The following is a 22,701-nucleotide window of genomic DNA, read 5'->3' as shown; positions in this document are numbered from 1 at the left end:
ATATGCAGATGACTGGGTTGATCATCAACGACCCGCAGGAGCATTCAACGTTCATCATTGCAGATGTACACACTGGGCGGTATAATGAACGATATTGCCCTGAAGGAAGAAAATGTGCTATATTGTCCATTATTACTTTTAAAGAGATTTAGCTCCCCAAGCATACGGCATAATATTAATAGTCTCATAATCACTAAAAGCAGTGAGTTTTCCTTTAATGTGAGCTCAGGCAATGTCAATTCAGTCTATATAATTGAGAATAATCAATTCTTAGCGTGGCAAGTGGACAGCTAAGAGGATCAGACTTATCATATAGAGCATGGTGTCAAATGGCAAGTACTTTGCAACTACAAAGGAGTTACCCTCCAGGGGCCACACACTGATGTGTGTATCTCGCTGCATATATGAAACTCATATATCCAACGTCTTGTTTCCTTTAAAAAAAAAAAAAAAATATATATATATATATATATATGTATGTATGTGTCGGATAGCATGTTTCTTGTTGTCTCTCTTGGGTGAAAACATAAAATTTTAATATACAAAGTTTTTCCCCATTTTATGTACATGACCTTTTGCCATGCAGTTAATTTAGTTTGTTAATGCTATCTGCAGGCAGGCAGTGACCGTGAAGACCGCAATGAGCATATATCTGAAACAAACCAGAGAAATGATAAGTCCTGGAAATAAAATAATGACAAATGTATAGATACAGCTCTCAGCTTTAGGGAATTGTATACCTATTGTGCTTTCAGCTTCCATATGCAAGTCACATAAAAATGTATGTTATAGTACATAGTACTAAAAAAAAAACATAAATGTGATAAATCCTGGAATACTGCCTAACAGTGTGTGAAAATAGTCAGCTGGGAGTCCTGCTATTCAATACAGAGCAATAGGAGGTTGTGGCCTACATTTTCCTTACCCACCAACACATACTGGTCCTTATTCTGGTTCACTCGCAAAGGCAAATTCCTGATCAAATGAACAAAACGATGTGCACTGCAGGAGGCAGATGTAACATGTGCAGAGAGATTTAGATTTGGGTGAGTTATCTTGTTTCTGTGCAGGAAAAATACTGACTGCTTTATATTTACACTGCAATATAGCTCCCACTTTGAGTCAAACCCCACCAGAATCTAATTCTCTCTGCACAAGTTACATCTCCCCCCCCCCCCCCCTGCAGTGCACATAGGGCCTTATTCTAGTTCACTCTTTCTGACATAATCATTTTAGATGGACAAACCATGTGCACTGTAGGGGGGCAGATGTAAAATGTGCAGAGAGGATTAGATTTGGGTGAGTTATTTTGTTTCTGTGCAGGGTAAATACTGGCTGCTTTATTTTTACAATGCAATATAGATCTCACTTTGAAGTAAAACCCCACCCAAATCTAATTCTCTCTGCACAAGTTACATCTGCCCCACCTGCAGTGCACATGGTTTTGTCCATCTAAGAAGGATTTTGTCAGAGTGAACTAGAATAAGGCCCATAGTTTTGTCCATTTGTAGAAGGAATTTGCCTTTGCGAGTGAACTAGAATAAGGGCCACTGAGAGCCTGATTGTTCGCAAATGCTTTTTGCAGCTGCAAATGTGGGACATGATCTGTAACTGGCACTACTGGGGACATTATCTGTAACTGGCACTACTGGGGACATGATCTGTAACTGGCACTTCCGGGGACATGATCTGTAACTGGCACTACTGGGGACATGATCTGTAACTGGCACTACTGGAGACATGATCTGTAACTGGCACTACTGGAGACATGATCTGTAACCGGCACTACTGGGGACATGATATGTAACTGGCACTACTGGGGACATGATATGTAACTGGCACTAAATATGTGCAAGAAAATGATTGCTTGGCATTCAAATTCAGTGCCTGGTAGAGTAACATGTTTTGAAACCTCGTTCCTTGCACAAATATAATAAATGTGTGTGTATTTCATGTGTTTGATGTGCTTATACAACATAAATGCAACATACCTCATTCAAATTTAAAAATATTTCAAAATACGGGATAATCTGTTATCCAATATGCTTCCGGTCCTGAGCATATCATCCATATTGCACCCCTGGTTACAATCAAACCCAAGTCACCTATAGAAGCAGGGCCAGATTAACAATGGGGTGGATGAACATGCAGCTCCAGGCCTCCACATAAAAATAGGCCCATCATTATGACAGCATGAAGATCACCAGGCAGATACCAGCTGGCCAAATGATTGGTCATAAGTATAAGACATTAGGATGTAAAGTGTGTGGGGTCTAAGGGGGAGATTCTCTAAGCTAAAAATGCGGTAAAAACCCCGTTATCGGGGTTTTTACCGCATTTTGGGATGCTGTAAGCATCCCCCGCTGGGTTACCGCGGTGGGGGGGCATCGCCAGAAAAATCTGGCGATGCCCCATAGAAGCCAATGGGCTTCTATCGCAACCCTCCGCCGCCCCGCGCCGACCCCCCGCCGCCCTGCATCGCCCCCTCCCCCCTCACCTGTGTCTGGGCAGCACAGCGCAGTGCTGCCCGGACCTGTGACCTCCTCCCTGCACTGATCCTCTTCCGGGTGCAGGGAGGAGGAGAGCCCGGCACAGCAGCAGCAGCGCCGGGTGTGTGAGGGAGGGGGGAGCCGCCGGGACCTGCTGGGACCCGGCGACTCTCACCGCAAAGGACAGCTCTTAACGCAAGAGCTGTCCTTTGCCTTAATTATCGCATATGTTACAGCATATGCGATAATTAAATATGCGAAGGGGGGCGAAGATTCTTAGAGAATCTCCCCCTAAATGCTTTATGGAATTGGCATCACCTCCTTCACTTCTCATAATAGGCCCTTGAACATTCCCAGCTCCAGGCCCATTAGACCAATAATCCAGCCCTGCTGTCCACAATGCAGTTTACAAATTAGCAGAGCAAAGGATTTAAGCAACCTCGAAAGCAATATTGTAATGAGCATTGGCACACTGGCATATGTGTATATTATAGCAACACCTTCCTTATGTTACAATGTATTGGGTGTATCAAGAATAGGCAACTATCAGTAACCCCTCTGCTCCAGAGATATTGGCCTGGAGCAGTGTCTTCTAAGAATAAAGCGTTCCTTAATGTTTTTGACCTACTGGTGCCATCCAGAGGTGCCCGCAGCAGTGCTTGATTAACAGACTGGCCATACAAAAATCATGCGAGAAAAGCCTGTCTGACAACTATAGAAACCAACATGAAAATATTTGGCATTCAGAGTAGTGGTAGAGCTTTACTAAATTAAAAGTCAATAGATGAAATGCAAAAATGATATATACCCGCATACACAGAAAACACTGAGAGAGCATAGCATTTTTTTTGTTTAGTTCTCAGTGTAAATGACAAGTCTGATTAATTTAGGGCACATGTAGTATCAAGTACTGAACAGCAATGCTCTTTCCCTGCAGCAAATCAAGATCAAGTACAGCAGCCAGGGATTAAGAGAAAAATGTGCCCTGGCGGGATTGCAGGAATCATCTGAAATGTTCCTTCCATTGGCTAAAGAGCAATGAAGATCATTATTATAGATAGAAGTAAAAATAAACAGAAAGTAGATAATGGATGTATTTAAAACTTCAGCTCCCCGCTGCTGCTGCTGCTGTTTGGTAACTGCAGTTACTTTATTTCACATAATCCATAAAACCCAAGTACTCTGCTGTCAGACAGAACTCGCTAAGTGAGAAAATGCCAAGAGATGAGCAGCGTTCCCAGCCTTTTTGTGCATGTGCGCTGAAGGGGACAAATTGAAACTGATAACTTGTGTCATCCTCCCCAAATGCTTACACATTAATCTTTTGGCTGAAGAGATGACGGATGAATCTTGCATTAGTATTCTTACATGCTACAGGACATCCCAGCCAGGGGCTGCTAAATGAGGACTGTTCTGGTCTTTTAGCAACAAATAAAAATGATCCCAACATGGAATCGAGGATTTTAAATGTGAATCGAATGCTAAGTATATAAATAGATGTACACGTACAGCAGATATGCGTGAAGTGTACTGCAGGATGGGAGATGGAAGCTTGTACCACTCTGCCAGTATGTATGTTGGATGGTGGGCAAGTATATATTTGAGTCATACGTTTCTAAATTAATTTATTGTATATACTGTATCAAATGTACTGTTAGAAACGAATGGCCTGATTCACGTTTACTGACTAAGCAGCGTAAATTTGCTGTTTAGCAAAACCATCTAATGCCGCCTGCCGGGCAAACGAATGCCCGCCACCCACCCGCCACCGCGCAAACATCCCCGCCACATTGCGAATGATTTGCACAGGAGCGTACCGGGGCAAAATCATTCAATGTTTGCTGACCTTCGAATGCTATCTCCCCTGTTCGCAAATATAAGTCAGTCTTGACTGACCTATATTTGCGGTGTCCGGCTTCGAGAACCGGACGGGCACTGACGTCATGCGCCGCCAGCCTCCGGCAGGTATTGGCCTGCCTGTGTTCGCATGGGCACACCCACCGTTTTTGTGGGCACGCCCAGGAAACATTAGGCACCCTCATGCACCATCCCCCTGATCACCTCCATTCCGGCCCCCACTGAGCAAGTCGCCAAAGGTGTTGGCAGAGTGGCCCTGCACGTGTACATATTAGAATATACGCATGCGCAGAGCAAAAACATCGGTCCCCGGTGCGTATATGCCGAGGACCAATTGTTATTGAATCAGCCCTAAATATGCTGTCTAACCTTACCCATTAGTTTAGTTACAGAGTCCAAAGAGTCAGCTAGTTTTGTTTGACATTATCTCCCAGCAGTATATGCACATTGTACTGAATGTGATTACATAGATTTTGTGGTACTTGTTTCCTAGCACGGCCACCCCGATTTGCATCGGGGTGGTCGTGTCGGAAAAATTGCTTCGGTCGCATCGCATGCGACCAAAACGCATGCGATGCGACCGACCCGATTTTTTTATTGAATCAAATGTGAATAGGGTCCCTGGGACCCTATTTTACATTGGATTCAATGTAAAATATTCCCCAGACCCCCAATTTTACACCCTCAACGCTACCCCACGATTGACGCCAACCCGAAGCTTGGCGAGCGCAGCGAGCCCGCGAGGGGCGGCGGTGCGCGTCCTCCGACCTTTTCATACCCCTACTATCCACGTCGGTGTGGAGTTGAGAATATAAAGTGTGGCGAGCATAGCGAGCCACCGAGCCCGAAGCGTGGCAAGCGCAGTGAGCCCCGCGAAGGGACACGTATAACTTCACAGGTATACGCGTCCGCTCGCCACGCTTCGGGCTCGGTGGCTCGCTGCGCTCGCCACACTTTATATTCTCAACTCCACGCCGACGTGGATAGTAGGGGTATGAAAAGGTCAGAGGACGCGCACCGCCGCCCCTCGCGGGCTCGCTGCGCTCGCCACGCTTCAGGTTGGCGTCAATCGTGGGGTGACGACGGGGCCATATACAATGTGAAATGGGTCATATTGGCCCATTTCGCATTGTTTCCTATGTGAGATGGACTTGATCAAGTCCATCTCATCTTGTGCCATTATAATGGCACAAGACCGACGCGATGCTCCCGATTTCAATGTTAAAAAATATTTTAACATTGAAGCCTATGGCAAAATCGCGGGCATCGCGTCGGTCGCGTCAGGGGCCATGTTAATGGCCGCGACCGACGCGATGCTCCCGATTTTGCCTTTGCCGGCAAAATGGACCTGATTTCAAAGGAAATCAGATCCATCGCGGGCATCGTGTACCTTAACTTTAAGGTACACGATGCCCGCGATTGTGGCCGTGCTAGGAAACAAGTACCGATTTTGTTACTATTGGTGTCCTCCACCCTAATTATTATTATAGATTACCAGTTATTTATATTGCACACACATATTCTGCGGCTCTTTACAGAGAATATTTAGCCATTCACATAATTCCCTATCCCAACATGCCTTACAATCTATATTCCATACCACAGTTGAGCTTAAGCTCCGTCTTCAGGACCCCACACAGATGATCTGGAAAGCACTGTGTGGGGTCCTAAAGACAGAGTTTGAGACATGTACATGCATTCATGCCAAGGTTAATTTTGCTGGCAGACAATCAACCTACCTGTACCTATTTGGATTTTTAGAGAAAACCCACACATGGAGAATATACAAACTCCACACAGCTATGGCCATGTTGGGAATCAAACCATGACCTCAGTGTTGTTAGGCAGTAATGCTAACTATTACACTGTCCGTGCTGCCTTACTTGTGTAGTGGAACTATATTTCTTCTCTCCATGAACTTTGAAATGTCCCTGCAGGATCAGTTGTAACTTATGTTATTGGTGATTTAAGCAATATTCTTAGGCTTTTAGAGTACCATATGTACTAGTAGTGCATATCTTACAGTACCGTAGTGCATATATTTTTATAGACATGGTTGTAAATGATTTCCTTCAGGTTAATAAAACAGATTACTATTGTTTGTTTTCTACATTCTTTTAAAGTATAATCTATATGTATTATTGTAATCTCCATGGAAAGCCATATTAAATCTAATATTTATAGCTGTCAGGGACTGATGTAATGCAAGTGATTCAGTATTTCAAAGCACTGCTCAATATGGTGTGCATGGTAAGCTGTGATGTGATGCTGTGAGCAGACATGATAACAGAAATGTCCAAAACAATCAATTGGCCGGGGCTCAAGCACAGGATGCATAGCAGGCTAAGCTACTCGGTCACAGATCTCAGTAATACATGGGTGACAGCTACAAAGCTTTGCTCTCACAAGGACATCTTATCTCCTCTTATTGTGTGCGAGGGACACCTGACAGCTCCGCTGTTACGCTCTCTAAAGTCAAACCCGGAACGGTGGGGAACAACTCAGTGGGCCTTATTCTGGTCGGTGCGGCCGGATCCGATTATGCGGCCAGGACCGTGCGTGCGAAACCCCGCCTTCCATACGGATCGCCAACTCCGTCCGTACGCGGTAAGAAGCTGGCCGAACGGACCGCACATGTATTTTACACGGAATACGCCTTCTCCATCTAAGGGAACCTCCCCCATCATTCGATGGTCGCAGACCATCGAATGCAGGACCGAGTGCTCCACCAGCTCCCGCAACCTCAGACCACACGGACATTTCTCCGTGCAAAAGCAGGGATCTGGGCGGGCAGCTGACATCCGGCGATGTCATATGTCTGCCCCCTACACGTGCGTCACGGCCGCATTACCATACGTACACCCAGCGTTTGCATGGGAACGCCCATGAAACGCGGGGCGTATGCATATGGTAATGAGCCCAAATAGCCCTTCACGCCCCTCTCCACCCCCTGTTCGGAGTGTTCACATTTCATGGGGGATTTGGCCGTACGCCCCGCTCGCACATGCGCAGAGACGCCTCTGCACATGCGCAGACACAAAACATCGGCGGGCCGAACGCACGCGGATATATCCGCACCGATCAGAATAAGGGCCAGTGTGTTGTAGTTTACTTTCACCAAACAGCAGGACGGTGATCTAGGCCATATGTGTGTAACTCATTTGCATGTTTCACTGTTTGCATGTAGATATTACTATTTACTTACCGGTATATAGTAATATAGAATATCACATTATTTATAAATTCTCACCTAGGGGGAGATGCTCTAAGCGAAAATGCGGTAAAACCCTGTTACCTGGATTTTTACCACATTTCCGCATGCTCTAAATACTGCACGCCGAATGAGCGCTGCAGCAGGAATCACCGCTTTTGCATGAGGGGTCCATCATGGATCCCTCCCAGGATGTCCCACAGCCGGTGCTGTCACATCGCTTTAACAAAGCTCATATTCTATTTAACAAATTTCAGTAACGTGGTAAGAAAAAGACACCAAACATTTGTAGCAAGTACATCAACAATAATTATTTTATTATGGAGCAGATTCAACAAGTGATATTCTTGTTATCATTAGTTATAAATCAAAAAATGACAGTTGGGAGCTGATTGGCTGGAGGACCATGTATCGTTCGTAATGAATGATAACAAGAACATCACTCATTGTCAGATCTATTCCTGTATTACTGAGCCAGCAACTTATAGGACAATGAGAGTGCTACATCTATGTATGTTATCTGGTCCAATGGTTGACCGGAGACAGTAAATGTTGTTTTTCACAATTTCGACACAACATGGTCAACATAGGAACATTGACTTGGTTCACAGGCACCGGGTTAACAACCTCAGACTGTTGACAGGTTTATCATGTCGACATCTGAAATATATCGGTGGTGCCTTGGCAGAATCGCATGCACCAAACACACTGGCCGATATCATTAATAATATTGGTAAGTGACATCACCGGGGCCATCGCTCCCTTACATGCATCACTGTCTATATTGTCAGATTGAGCTGCATGTACAGACGATGGGCAGGGTCATTAATGATCAGTGTGTGCCCAGCTTTAGTGGGTATTCGTGCTTTTCTATTTTTATTTTACATTGTGCTTTATAACAACATCATGTTTTATCTGGAAATTTGTGCTAGATTATTTTATAACAAACATTTAGCAAATCTCCTTGACTAAAGCATTGAGAAGTAGTCATATGCTGTACACCTTAAACCAGTGGTTCCCAAACTGGATGCTGTAGCACTTTGGGGTACAGTGAGACATTTGCTGGGGGGGGGGGGGGCACGGCTTGTGGTCTGGGATGAAATCAGATTATTTATGGTCTACTGTACCTCTTTAATAAAGCTCCATCAACAAATAATGAATGAATAGCAATGGATGACTTTTAGGTTCTAGGGACGGGTTTCAGGAATGTAAAATGTTTTACAAATGGCATTGTGTATAAAGCAAGAGTGCTCTCAGTGTACAACCACTTTAAAATGTTGTTTAATTCAGATGATTAATTACATTTTTGATAGTAGTAGTAGCACAGGTCGAGTCTCCCTTATCCGTATATTGCAAAACCCGAAATATAAAAAAAAACACGTGTTTTTTCAGAATATTGAGGGGGGGGGGGGTTGGTTGGTTGGTTGTTTTTTTAGCCCCCCCCCCCCCCCCCACATCCTCTTTTTTTCATACTTACTTTTGTCCCTTGGTGCCCACTGCGGCCTTTGCCATCCTCTACAGTGGCATCTCCGGTCCCAGGGGTGCATTGCGCGAATGCGCGGCACGCCAGTGATGTCGCCGTCACACACCAGCACATTCACGCAATGCACCCCTGGGGCAGGAGATGCAGCTGAAGAGGATGCCGAAGGCCACCATGGACGTCGGGGGACCATCAGGGCACCGACAGGGGACAAGGTAAGTATGAAAATATATATATATATATATATTCCAAAATCTGTAAAAAATCCCTTATCCAAAATGCTCATAGTCCTGAGCATTTCTGATTAGGGATACTCACCCTGTAGTAGCAATTATTTTGCCAAATGTTATTGTCATTTTGGCAAATACTGCCTCATTATTTAGAACCTTTTTTATAGTTTATTGGTAATGAACAGAGGAAAATGTAATTACTCAATGCATCCTATTACAATAGACGTAATTACATTCACACTTTTTAATACAAACATATTTGACAGATGTACCTAAATTCCAGGAGCAGCCCCAGGATTAAAAGATATGTCCCCAGCAAATGGATAAGAACAGCTCCTTGGAACTTTATAAATAATTTCAAATCAGCATTTTATATCTTGTGATGGATTTTGTAATTCATTAAGCTCTGCCTAGACTTTGTTGTAGCATTTTTACATGGTGTCTGAAGACATGAGAGACTTGTCATTCCTCCAATTAATTAATACAGAATCTATTGTCTTTGCAGTCCCTAGGACTGTGCATCCTCTATTGAAGTTGCTAATAACAATAGTATGGACATGAGTAATTGATATTGTAGTTACCTTCATCATTTTCTTTAAAATTAGGTCATTTTGTCCATTACGATGACAATTCCTTTCTCAAGGGACATACAATGCTGATTTCTGGGTATTTTATTTAGTCATTGACAGGAGCACTTTTTACAAATAAACAGAAAGCATACACTAGATTGGCTGTATCTAGGAAACATCTGTCTGCACATAGGCCCTTATTCAGATCTGATCGCAGTACAAATTTGTTCTCAAAATGGGCAAAATCTTGTGAACTGCAGGTGGGGTAGATGTAACATGTGCAGAGAGTTATATTTTGGTGGGGTGTTTTGAAACTGAAATCTAAATTGCAGTGTAAAAATAATGCAGCCAGTATTTACCCTGCACAGAAACAAATAACTCACACAAATCTAACTCTCTCTATACATGTTACATCTGCCCCCCCCCCCACCCCCTGCAGTGCACATGGTTTTGCCCATTTGTGAGAACAAATTTGTACTGCGATCAGATCTAAATAAGGGCCATACTGTATATTTACACCTACTTTTCATTGATTTAACCTGGGCTCAAATAATTAATTCATGTAATTTAAGCATTATTATTATATTTACATCAAGTCGGTCAGAAAATCGGTTCTAAATGTCTACGCAGAGAAATATGTCGACTTCTGTGGACACAATTCTGATAGCAATGGTTTTGTTTTTTTAATACTCTGCATGCTTCTAGGTCGCACTGCACATATGCCATGATGGTCTTGCGACGGTGGTCATAGTATGTATTACGACACAGAGGGGGAAATTTACTAATACACCTATTTTTTTCACATTCGTATTTTCGGGATTTACTATTCTCGAAAATACGCCAATTCGTATTCGTATTGATGGCACATTCGTATTTACAAATACGAATGTATACGCCATTGGGAAATACGAAGAGGAATCATCATTCAAAAGATTCCTAATTTACTAAGCATTGATCAGTCAGATCCGTGCAGGCTGCAGTGTAAAAAAAAAAGAAAAATAAATCAATTTAAAAAACGGTGTGGGGTCCCCCCCACGGCCGTAACCAGCACAAGGCTCAAAGAGCCGGGGCTGGTTTTTAAAAATCAGGGAAACATTTGAGTAGGACTCCGCTGTTTTTTTTAAACCAGCCCCATACTCCAGGGCCGTGTCTGGTTCCCAAAATACGGGGGACAAAATGAATAGGGGTCCCCCCTATTTTAAGAACCAGCCCCAGGACCAACCAGCCAGCAGGGTAATGCCACAGCCGGGGGAGACTTTTTATAAGTCCCCCCGGCCAAGGCATTAACCCTACCGACAAGTCAGCCTGTCCCCCCCCCCTCCATGACTTACCTGACCAGGCTGAAGCCTGGTCCAGTCCCCGGTACCCCTGGGCGTTAGTTACCGGGCTGATTAAAGTGTAAAAAATAGAATTAAAAACTATTGTCTAAAACTGTGGAACTATGAGTCCCAGCAAGCCTCCCCCGCATGCTGGGACTTGGAGAACTCCAAGTCCCAGCATGCGGGGCATTAAAAGGCCCACTGGAACTTGTAGTTCCACAGTAATAGAAATAGTTAACAAAACACAAACTAACACCAATAAAAAATAAAAGTTTAATACATCCAAATCACACACATACTGATACTTACCTTTCTTGAGCCCGTAGGTAGCCCTGGGTCCGATGTCCTGGGGTCCGGGCTCGTCCCTGGAGCATGGGGCTGGTTTAAAAAAATCAGCGGAGCCCTACTCAAATGTTTCCCTAATTTTTTTATACGAGCCTGGTGCTGGTTACGGCCGTGGGGGAGACCCCACGCCGTTTTTTATTTATTTATTTTTTACACACTGCAGCCTAAACGGATCTGACTGACTGTCTATACGAATTCGGCTGCTAATACAAATTAATACGAATTAATACGACATCGGGGTTTACAAAGCAGTCGTATCTGACTGCTTTGTAAATTCCCCTCCGGAATACTAATTTGCATACGGCTAAAACAGCCGTATGCATTCGTATTAAGAATACGAATACGAAAAATCGTATTCTTATTCTTAGTAAACTTTTCCCCTAGAGTGTTTGGCCACTTCGGTTCAGAAAAAGGGTGAGTGAGTCAGTGACTGAGTGCAGATTAAGTGGTTTATTCGTTATACGTAGCAGAGTGGCAGTGCTGGCTTAGGGGGTTATTCTGGTTCACTCATTCTGGCAAATTCCTTCTCAAATGGACAAAACCATGTGCACTGCAGGTGGGGCAGATGTAACATGTGCAGAGAGAGTTAGATATGGGTGGGATTTTACTTCAAGGTTAGATCTATATTGCAGTGTAAAAATAAAGCAGCCAGTATTTTCCCTGCACAGAAACAAAATAACTCACCCAAATCTAACTCTCTCTGCACATGTTACATCTGCCCCCCTGCAGTGCACATGGTTTTGTCCATCAAAGAAGAATTTTGTCAGAAAGAGTGAACTAGAATAAGACCCATAGTGTCCAAGTCGCTATGAGTTGCATCGATAGATGGTAAAATACCGGAAACAGTTCCAGATTGTTCCTGTGTGGGGAAAGTTGCTCTGACCAATCATCTGTTTCCCTATCACTAAACTGAATGCCTGGTCTGTCCAGTGCTTATGAGTTCATGATGTATACTGTTACTACAGAGGGATCTTCCTTCTCATTAGAAGGCATGGGGTAGAGGAACTATCAGCAACTGAAGAACTTAAGTTTCAGCAGTGATCAACTATTCTGGTTCTGGTACAAAGGGTAAAAGCTCATATTGTGCCAATACCTACTTTCCAGCCCCTCAAGTGAAAGTGTGGAGGCGGCATCTTAGTTCCACAGCCACCAAATGCATTAAGTACAACAAGGATGTCTATCCCTCATAAGCATCCTTAATTTTGTAATAGGCCGCCTCATGGGCATAGATAGAATGAATATGGATAAAGGGCCAGATGCAATAAGCTTCAAAAAGTGATAGAATGGAGAGTGATAAATCACCAACCAAACAGCCCCTAACTGCCATATCACAGACCTGGTTTGAAAAATGCCAGGCAGGAGCTGATTGGTTGGTTTTCACTTTTTGAAGCTTAGTGCATCTGGCCCTCATATGGCTCGCTGCACTCGCCATGCGTCGGGCACGGTGCCTCGCTACGCTTGGCACACTATTTTATTTTCCCACCACGCCCTAGTGGATGGTAGGGCATGAAATACATGTCGGCTCAAAAAACAGTGAAAAACCCCATGTCGATCTTATGACTCTGTCGACCCTCAGTCATGTCAACCTTCAGTCAGGTTGACCTTCATGAATGTCTACCTAGTGGTGTTGACCTAATGCTTGTAGACCAAACGCTTGGTGACCCAGTGACCGTATCCCGTTTGATGTGTGGTTATGAGTTTACTCAATTACACATTTGTTTAAATAAACAGACAGACATTTAAAACCACCAAATACAATGCAGTTTGAAATAAATAATTGCACCCTGAGATTTTGATAAGCTCCCCAACATGCCCCAGAGTTGTACTCCGCAATTTAGCTCCTAAACTCACAATAAGCAGAGACAGTAAAGTAGAATATCCTGCATCAGGCAATAATAGAAGTAGTGTCATTCCCCTAAGCACAGAGAGCAATGCAGACCCATATATCTCCTAGGAAACTCATCATCTGTCTATTGTCAGGACTCGGCTAAACAGAGGCTTTCAGTGTAGGCACATTGTACAACGTTGTTAAGCACCTGATACATTAAGCTGTGCTTTCCACATTCATTTACTGAAAACATGAATTATAATACTGGTTAGCTGTGTTTGAAAGCGGGTCAGAAGTATTGTTATTATATTCCTCTTCATACAGCTAATAAGGGGTCCGCCTTTATTATTCAACTTTTCCTGCTGTTTTTTAAATTTTCTGTGTGGAGGATATTACTTACATTGCCTGGAAACAGTCAATAAATGAATATTAACATATCTCGGTCTCTTCTTATTACCCAGGGATCACATGGAGGTTTGGCTAGTACCTGGCACCTGCTGGTAGCACCTAGTGCCACTCAGGGGCTTGCTCTGCAAAATGTTGGTGCAAGATAAAATATACTTGCCTACTTTTGAAAACTAGTTTCAGGGAGATTATAGTTGGTAGTAGAATTTTGCAAAGCACCCAATTGAGGGGGCGTGTCATGCTCCACCCAAAGGGCGTGTCTAGTTCCATATTTGGAGAGATTGTGAAAAGAGATTGTGAATGTGGCACCTAGAAGCGTGGGTGTGTACTGCTACATCTGAGGGGAATCTTTTAAAATGACTTATATCCAAATGTAGATGAGCCCCAAAGCAGTTAGTAAGAGCTACTATACTTGGTAAAGTGCTGGGAAATATTGCTGATGATTCAATGTAAATGTATCTGTCTCTCCTTACTTTTTCCCCAAAAAATTGTAACAGTGTAATGTGGGCTAGGTGACATGAGGGAGATTGCTAGACTAATGAGGTAGAGAGGGAGATTGCTGCTATTTCAGGGAGTATCCTGCAGAATGCAGGAGGGTAGGCAACTATGAGATGAAGGGGATACTGCCTTGGGTGGGAGAGGTACGCGATAACTTATAACAGGTGGGTAACATAAAAGTACTAATAGGCAGAACTAAATATAACAGTCGTCCACTGCTCTATTCATGCATGGGTTACATAAATGGACCTTTTTTGTGTAAAAATCAATTAAAAACAAAAAGGTCAGCAATGACCCATTTGACATTCTGTGCTCAATGCATTATGGGATATTATGTAGGTATCATTGTCATCTATGTAACATGAGCTGTACTTTATTTTTCTCCAGAAATGCAATCACACATTCTTATGGCAGAAACACATATTCTACACAAAAGCCTTTTGCTTTTGCTGTTAAGGTGAATATAGAGAAATTCCATTTTTACTCAATCCAAATACTTGATATTTACCCTTTGAGTACCAATGTTGCTGTGAGCAATCTTTAAAATATCTGCAAAAAGTGCGAACATCACTCACAGCAACTGTTCTTTTAGTATAAATGAATCCAGATCTCTCTTTTACAGAGGATCTCTCTCACTAACCTTGGCACTCAAACGGTTAATAAAAAGGTTTGCTTGGCAATTTTCACACCTATTCCCTCGGCACTCAAAGGGTGAAAAGTAAAATCTAATCATTGTTTACCTTTTCTAGACAAAACCAGTATAAGCTACAGTAGTTGTTCTACTGTTGTGCAGTCTGTGCGTAGGTCAGTACTAACTCGGTGGCTGTGATAGAAACAGTCTGTTTGGGGCTGAAGCTAACTTCACTCAATTTCAAGAGCCTGGGCATTCCTGGTTTTCCCTAACACTCCCAGATAACGTCCAGTTACCGCCCATCAAAGCCGGCTTTCTGTCTGCGTACGGCAAGCGATAAAAAAAAGTAGCAGAATTTTATTGATCAGGTCTCAATAACCCCCAAGAGGTGCATGCAAAATGTGTAAGATTGTTCGGCACAGATATCTTTATGGCAAACTAAAGAACATATTGAGTAATATTTGAATATCTTAATGTGACACAGTGGCATTTTTGTGTACGTAATATAAAGTTCTCTGTATTGTACATACTGTATATGTGATATTTAGGATCATTCTATGGGAAATGAAAAAAATGCTGCAGTATAGTTGTTATATGTGGTATAAAATATAAAAATATGAAACAGAACTTTCATTTTTAAACTATTTAAATGTCTACTGTACATATACAAAATATTCACTAAAAAGAGTAAAGCATTAAATTCCTCCAAATTCCCATTTAATCTCCTTTAACAAAAATGAAGGTGCGCTTAAATAATATACATTAAGGCAACATACAGTATGCATGAAATACAGCATAACCGTGAACGATTGTATCTGTAGAAACTCTGCCCTCTTGTGTATAACGAAAGAACTGATGTTTTCCAAAGCTGCAAATGAATTGCTCATTCTTCTTGTGACCCTGTGGGTGCAAGTCAGCAGATATAGGGCCAAGGAAACAATTGATTTTTTTCAACAGAGCTAATAAATAAATCCAGGCAGTCTGCAGAGGCCGATATGTTGCTCGGCAGTTCTCTAAATGTCTTATTCTATCATTTAGCTGGGATTTCTCACAGTATAATATACTAGTTCAAGCAGTAGGATTTACCTTAGTAATGGTTTTATAAGACTACGGGCGGATTCATTCATTTGTTTTTATGAAAATAATGCATTTTTTCTCCATAGTAGTATTATACACGCACAGACACACACATGCATACACATGCATTTGTTCTAAAATGTATTTGCTCTAATTTTAGCGTTTTCGTTTTTTTACCTAGAAATTGTGAGAGCAATGTCTTATGTGATTAACCAAGGAATGGCAATGTACTGGGGGACATCACGCTGGAGTGCAATGGAGATAATGGTAGTGTATACACTGTGTACAGAATGTACTAAGCTTGCAGCAGGGCCCTCCTACCTCCATGTCTTTCTCTTATTACCCAGTTTGTTCTATTGCTGTCTACAATTGTAAAGCACAACGGAACCTGCTGCGCTGTATAAGAAACTGTAAATAAATAAATACATACATTAAAAAATTATCTGTGGTTCCAGAGTATAGCAGAAAAAATCATGCAGTGCACAATATAGCAGAACAGTTTATAATGGCAGAATAAAACTGCAGAGCAGAATACAGCAGAACAGTATATAGTGGCAGAATAAATCTGTAGAGCATAATATAGCAGAACCATAAGCTTGTGCAGGAGCTAACACAGGGGTGCCGCTCTGGAACTTCATTCCTCTGTTGGGTCATAGACTACCTCCTCCATCCCTTGCTCTGAGACATAGGACCTAATTCTGGTTCACTCCTTCTGGCTAATTCCTTCTTAGATGGACAAACCCATGTGCACTGCAGGTGGGGTAGATGTTACTTGTGCAGAGAGAATTAGATTTATTCTTATTTATACCCCCATTGATGTATGATAATGATTTATTTTATTACCTTTTTAATTAGCAGTGCAAGGGTGGGCTGGGGCGGCTGGGCTGCACGTGTGCTGTCATTGTGCAGCACCACTCCTCTATCCAGTCCCCAGGCTTGTTACAGTGAGATAGGCGGCAGCACCAGCTCCTCACCTGTCTCGCACGCCGTGGGGGCTTCCTGTGTACGGCTCCTGCAGGCTGCAGCGCTGATGATAATGAATTCAGAGCTGTTGCGCTCTGGTCACCATGGGCAAATGTGCGGCGGGATGGGCTGCATACTAACCATGACTGTGTAGTGAAGGGGTGCTGGGGATAGGGCTGCTTGGGCCCTACCCTCAGAGCAGCGGGGCCCGGCAAAGTTATTCCCATAGCACCCCCTAATGGCGGCCCTGCTCCCAGGTAAAGCAGTCTTGTGTCCTGGAAGAAGGGGGGCGGGGAGAGTAGCCCATATTGTGGCTGAAGAGGGAAGTCCCAGAGCAGCACCCCTGTTTTGGTTTGTGCATCCGCAGAGTAGAATATAGCAGAACTGTATATTGTGGTAGGAAAACCTGCAGAGCAGAATACGGCAGAACCGTATATAGTGGCAGAATAAAACTGTAAAGCAGGCTATACATACATACATACTACATGCATAAATACAACAAATACATACTGTACCTCATATATATAATGTACTAGGTGATTCATCGCGCCCTACGGGCGCTCTTCACACCGTCGTAAGGGGCTGCGCCCCCTTAATTTGTGAACGTTTGTATATGAGAAATATGGTTAGAATTGTATGAAAGATGCCCTGTATTGCAACTTAGGTGTCCGCGAATCGCGGGAGGGGGGGTCGCGGAGGGTGCCGCGAATTGCAGGAGGGGGGGTCGCGGGGGGTGCCGCGAATTGCAGGAGGGGGGGTTGTGGGGGGGGTGGATGCTGCGAATCGCGGGAGGGGAGGGATTGCAGCGAATCGCGGGAGGGGGGTCGCGGGGTGGGTTGCCGCAAATCGCGGGAGGGGGGTTACGGGGGCGGGGGTTGCGGCGAATCATGGTGGGGGGGTCACGGGGGTGTGCCGTGAATCACGGGAGGGGGGGTCACGGGGTGGGGTGCCGAGAATCGCGGGTGAGGTGTGTGTGTGTGCCGTGAATCGCGGGAGTGGGGGTTGTGGGGGGGGGGCGGTGGGGGGGGTGTGACGCAAATCGCCACAAGAAAAAATCAACACAGAAAGGTCAACACATGTAAATGTTGACATAAGTGTGGCACTTCATTGGTGTCCATGTCGACACATGAGAATGAATATGAAAATATTCAAAAAATGAAAAAAAAAACTTCAAAAACTCATGTCAACCTTTTTCATTGTCGACCATAGCCATGTCAGTGTTTTCCATGTGCCATTTAATCCTGGGGCTGCCGCGAATCGCGTGGGGTGCCGCGATTTGCGGGAGGGGGGGGTTGCGGGGGGTGGGTGCCGCGAATCGCGGGAGAGCGGGGTTCATGGGGGTTCCGGTGGGTGGTTGCTGCGAATTGCGGGAGGGGGGGGTCGCGGGCGGGTGCCGGGGTGCCGCGAATCGCCGGAGGGGGGGTTGCGGGGGGTGTGACGCGAATCGCCACAAGAAAAAAATCAACACAGAAAGGTCAACACATGTAAATGTTGACATAAGTGTGGCACTTCATTGGTGTCCATGTCGACACATGAGAATGAATATGAAAATATTCAAAAAATGAAAAAAAAAAAACTTCAAAAACTCATGTCAACCTTTTTCATTGTCGACCATAGCCATGTCAGTGTTTTCCATGTGCCATTTAATCCTGTAGCTGCCGTGAATCGCGGGGGGTGCCGCGATTTGCGGGAGGGGGGGGTTGCGGGGGGTGGGTGCCGCGAATCGCGGGAGAGCGGGGTTCATGGGGGTTCCGGTGGGGGGTTGCCGCGAATTGCGGGAGGGGGGTCGCGGGGGGGTGCCGGGGTGCCGCGAATCGCCGAAGGGGGGGTTGCGGGGGGTGTGACGCGAATCGCCACAAGAAAAAAATCAACACAGAAAGGTCAACACATGTAAATGTTGACATAAGTGTGGCACTTCATTGGTGTCCATGTCGACACATGAGAATGAATATGAAAATATTAAAAAAATGACAAAAAAACTTCAAAAACTCATGTCAACCTTTTTCATTGTCGACCATAGCCATGTCAGTGTTTTCCATGTGCAATTTAATTCTGGAGCTGCCGCGAATCACGGGGGGGGTGCCGCGAATTGCGGGAGGGGGGGTCGCGGGGGTGGGTGCCGCGAATCGCGGGAGGGCGGGGTTCACAGGGGTTCCGGTGGGGGGTTGCCGCGAATTGCGGGAGGTAGGGGGTCACGGGGGGTGCCGCGAATCGCGGGAGGGGGGATTGCGGGGGGGTGTGACGCGAATCGCCACAAGAAAAAATCAACACAGAAAGGTCAACACATGCAAATGTTGACATAAGTGTGCCACTTCATTGGTGTCCATGTCGACACATGACAATGAATATGAAAAAATAAAAAAAATTAAAAATAAATCTTCAAAAACTCATGTCAACCTTTTTCATTGTCGACCATAGCCATGTCAGTGTTTTGCATGTGCCATTTAATCCTGGGGCTGCTGCGAATTTAGGGGGGGGGGGTGCCGCGAATCGCGGGAGGGGGGTCGCAGGGGTGGTGCCGCCAATCGTGCAAGGGGGGGTCGCGGGGGGGTTCTTTTTGCCGCGAATCGCGGGAGGGAGGTCGCGGTGGGGGTGTTTTTTCCGCGAAACGGGGGGGGGGTCACGGGGGAGGGTTTGCCGCGATTCGCGGGAGGGGGGGTCGCGGGGTGGTGGTTATGCCGCGAATTGCGGGAGGGGTTGTGGGGGGGTTCTTTTTGCAGCGAATCGCGGGAGGGGGGGTCGCGGGGGTGTTTTTGCTGCGAATCGCGGTAGGGGGGGTCGCGGGGGAGCGGGTGTTTTTGCCGCGATTGTCGGGAGGGGGGGTCGCGGGATGGTGGTTATGCCGCGAATTGCGGGAGGGGTCGTGGGGGGGTTCTTTTTGCGGCGATTCGCGGGAGGGGTGGTCGCGGGGGTGTTTTTGCTGCGAATCGCGGTAGGGGGGGTCGCGGGGGAGCGGGTGTTTTTGCCGCGAATCGCGGGAGGGGGGGGCGCGCGGGGGGGGGGGAGGTTTTGCCGCAAATCGCGGGAGGGGGGCGCTCACCTGGTGGCTGTGGAGTAGCAGTGCTGGGCAACATGGGAAGGCAGTGGGTGTCTGGCACTGTCTGTGGGCTCACTGGGCTGGTTCTCTGTCACATACCTCCCAACATGACTCTCTCCAGGAGGGACACAATGCTCTGTTTCTAGACTTCCCCTTAATGTATGATTGCCATCACCTGTTTTAAACAGGTTAATTTCTCAGAAAGGTGTTCAGCACAGATGAAGGCAATCACACATTGGCCCTTATTCTGGTTGGTGCGGCCAGAGCCGCACACGGGGCTCCGGCCGCACAAACCAATCCCCGCCCACCCTACGGATCGCCACGGCCGTCCGTACACGGACGGCTGGCGATCCGCATAAAAATGGTGGAGGCGTACGCCTCCACCATGGTGGGAGCTGCCCCCTGCATTCGATGGTCGTCGACCATCGAAGGCAGGTCCGCACGCCCCGGCAGCTCCCGCAAGCTGAGACCACACGGACAATCGTCCGTGTGGTAGCTTGTATGGGGGCTGAAAGCTGACATCCGGCGACGTCAGCTTTCCGCCCCCATGAGCTGCGTCATGCCCTCATTAGCATGCGTACGCCCCGCGTTTGCATGGGAACGCCCATGAAACGCGGGGCGTATACATAGGGAAATGAGGGCATGAAGCCCCTCACTCCCCTATACGCCCCCTTTGCGGCGTAGTAACGTTATGTGCGGCGAATTCGCCTGCACATGCGCAGATTGACCTCTGCGCATGTGCAGACGGAAAACATCGGCGGTACGGCCGCACGCGGGCCGTACCGCTCGAATCAGAATAAGGGCCATTAAGAGGAAAGTCCAGGAACAGAGCGTTATAGACACAGACACCCACTTTGAGTGACAGATGTAGCCAAATATATAGGAGATATTTACTGCATATAGTGAGTAGTGAGACTCTTATGTTTTCTTTTTGCCTGTTTTTAGGAAGCTTATTCTGTAGCGAGACAGTTCAACCTGATCCCTCCTGTGTGCGAGCAGGCGGAATATCATCTTTTCCAAAGAGAGAAGGTAGAAATCCAACTACCTGAGCTGTACCATAAGATAGGTAAGTCTCTTATCCACAACCACAAGTATACTGTACCAAACATTCATCAACAATGACAAAGTTTTACCTCATTTCAAGACAACCTCAATATCACCTGAAGACAAGTATACATCAGTAAGGAAGCCTATTATAATGGCCTTGCTGTGGTGTTGAATGCTATGGCTAAATGCTCTGCGCCGTAAGCTCTTATTATCTGTGCACTTGACAGTGTTCCCAGCTTTCTGGACATTCAATGAAGATTGCGCTGTTCTGTGACATGTCGCATTATGCTCAGCTATAGGTATCGGGGTAGTCCGAAATCAGGTGATCTGTCACATGCTGAATTATTACACTTTAATGTATTAATTTGTTATAATAATCTCTTACATATTTGTTGTCTGTTATTTGCTTGTTTGTCCGGTAAGTATTCGCCCACTGTGGGAACGATTTAGACTAAACCAAAGCGAGGTGGCTTGATTGGGTCCAGATTAGGTGTATGCCACTAAAACCCCCAATCCGACCAATAAACAAAGTGGGTCAGGGAAGTAAGATATGGTAAAGGTGCATGACATAGAGGGGATAGAGGACATGGGGGTTTAAAAAAAAAAGAATGGGTCCAGATTAGGTTCACAGCCACTAAGACCCCAATCCTAACCCTGTGGGGTTCGCAGGGGCCCAAATAGGGGTCCAGCCACTACACAAAAGGGAAGCAAGATATGGCAAAGTTGCAGAACATAGAGGGGGTAGAGGACATGGGGCCAGATTCACTAAGCTTCAAAAGCGATCAAATGGAGAATGATAAACAACCAACCAATCAGCTCCTGCCTGACATTTTTCAAACACAGTCTGTGACATGGCAGGTAGGAGCTGATTGGCTGGTTGTTTTTCACTCTCCATTTTATCACTTTTGAAGCTTAGTGACTCTGGCCCATGGGGTTTAAGAAAAAAAATTGTTGACAGATCCGGGAGCCGACCACGGAGAGGTGTATAGATTGTAAGCTTGCAGCAGGGCTCTCCTACCTCCAAGTCTGTCTGTTGCTACCCAGTTGATTTATCACTGTCTACTATTGTAAAGTGCTACGGAATCTGCTGCACTATATAAGAACCTGTAAATAAATAAATAAATATGCTGGGCACACCATGGGCATGGGGAGTATTTTCAGTGCCTTCTGCTGGACAGATTTGGATGAGAACTTCTGAGAGGAATGGCAAATCATCTGGGATGCCTTTTGCAGTGGCCAGGACCTTTGCCTCCCCACCACTGCTCTGCCTTTGCCTTCTCTTCCCCTGCGGCTGCTGCTTGGTGGGAGCTGGGTGCCGTCCTCTTCTCCGGCGGGAGCTGGGTGCTGTCCCATCCTCGGCTCCGGCGGGAGCTGGGAGCCATCCTGTCCTCGGCTCCAGTGGGAGCTGGGAGCTGTCCTCTCCTCCAACGGTTCCCGCAGCCCCTGGCCCAGCAGGCCAGTACACAGAGTCCGTGCACGCTACCATCCCCTGGTGCTGCCACAGCTGCTGATGTACAGCCACTGCTGCTTCCATGTGCCTGCGGCTGCTCATTGCTTGCTGTTCCCCCTCAGAGCTAAGGAGCCGCCAGGCACTCTCAGCGCTGAAGGAACAGCAGGCAATGAACAGCCACGGGCACATGGAAGCAGCAGCAGCTGGATGTCGGCTGCCCACTCTAAAAAAAAAAAAACTGTCAGGGGGGGTTTCTGTGCAACCA

At 45.7% G+C, this 22,701-nt stretch overlaps 1 protein-coding gene across 2 annotated transcripts in view; it reads left to right on the top strand.

The window, feature by feature from the left end:
- The window catches only part of KCNAB1 (potassium voltage-gated channel subfamily A regulatory beta subunit 1), a 258,194-nt gene that overhangs the window by 221,781 nt on the left and 13,712 nt on the right, over window positions 1-22,701 (top strand). For both annotated transcript variants that reach the window (XM_083177891.1, XM_083177892.1), the window contains exons 9-10: window positions 16,121-16,206; window positions 20,885-21,005. In XM_083177891.1, coding sequence (XP_083034017.1) covers window positions 16,121-16,206; window positions 20,885-21,005 — 207 coding nt within the window. The remainder of the gene's footprint in view (window positions 1-16,120; window positions 16,207-20,884; window positions 21,006-22,701) is intronic.

The sequence above is a fragment of the Crinia signifera genome, chromosome 3, assembly GCF_055691185.1.
Source record: "Crinia signifera chromosome 3, ASM5569118v1, whole genome shotgun sequence".
NCBI lineage: Eukaryota > Metazoa > Chordata > Amphibia > Anura > Myobatrachidae > Crinia > Crinia signifera.
The sequence above is the reverse complement of the archived record's forward strand: the minus strand, read 5'-3'. Positions and strand labels throughout refer to the sequence as shown.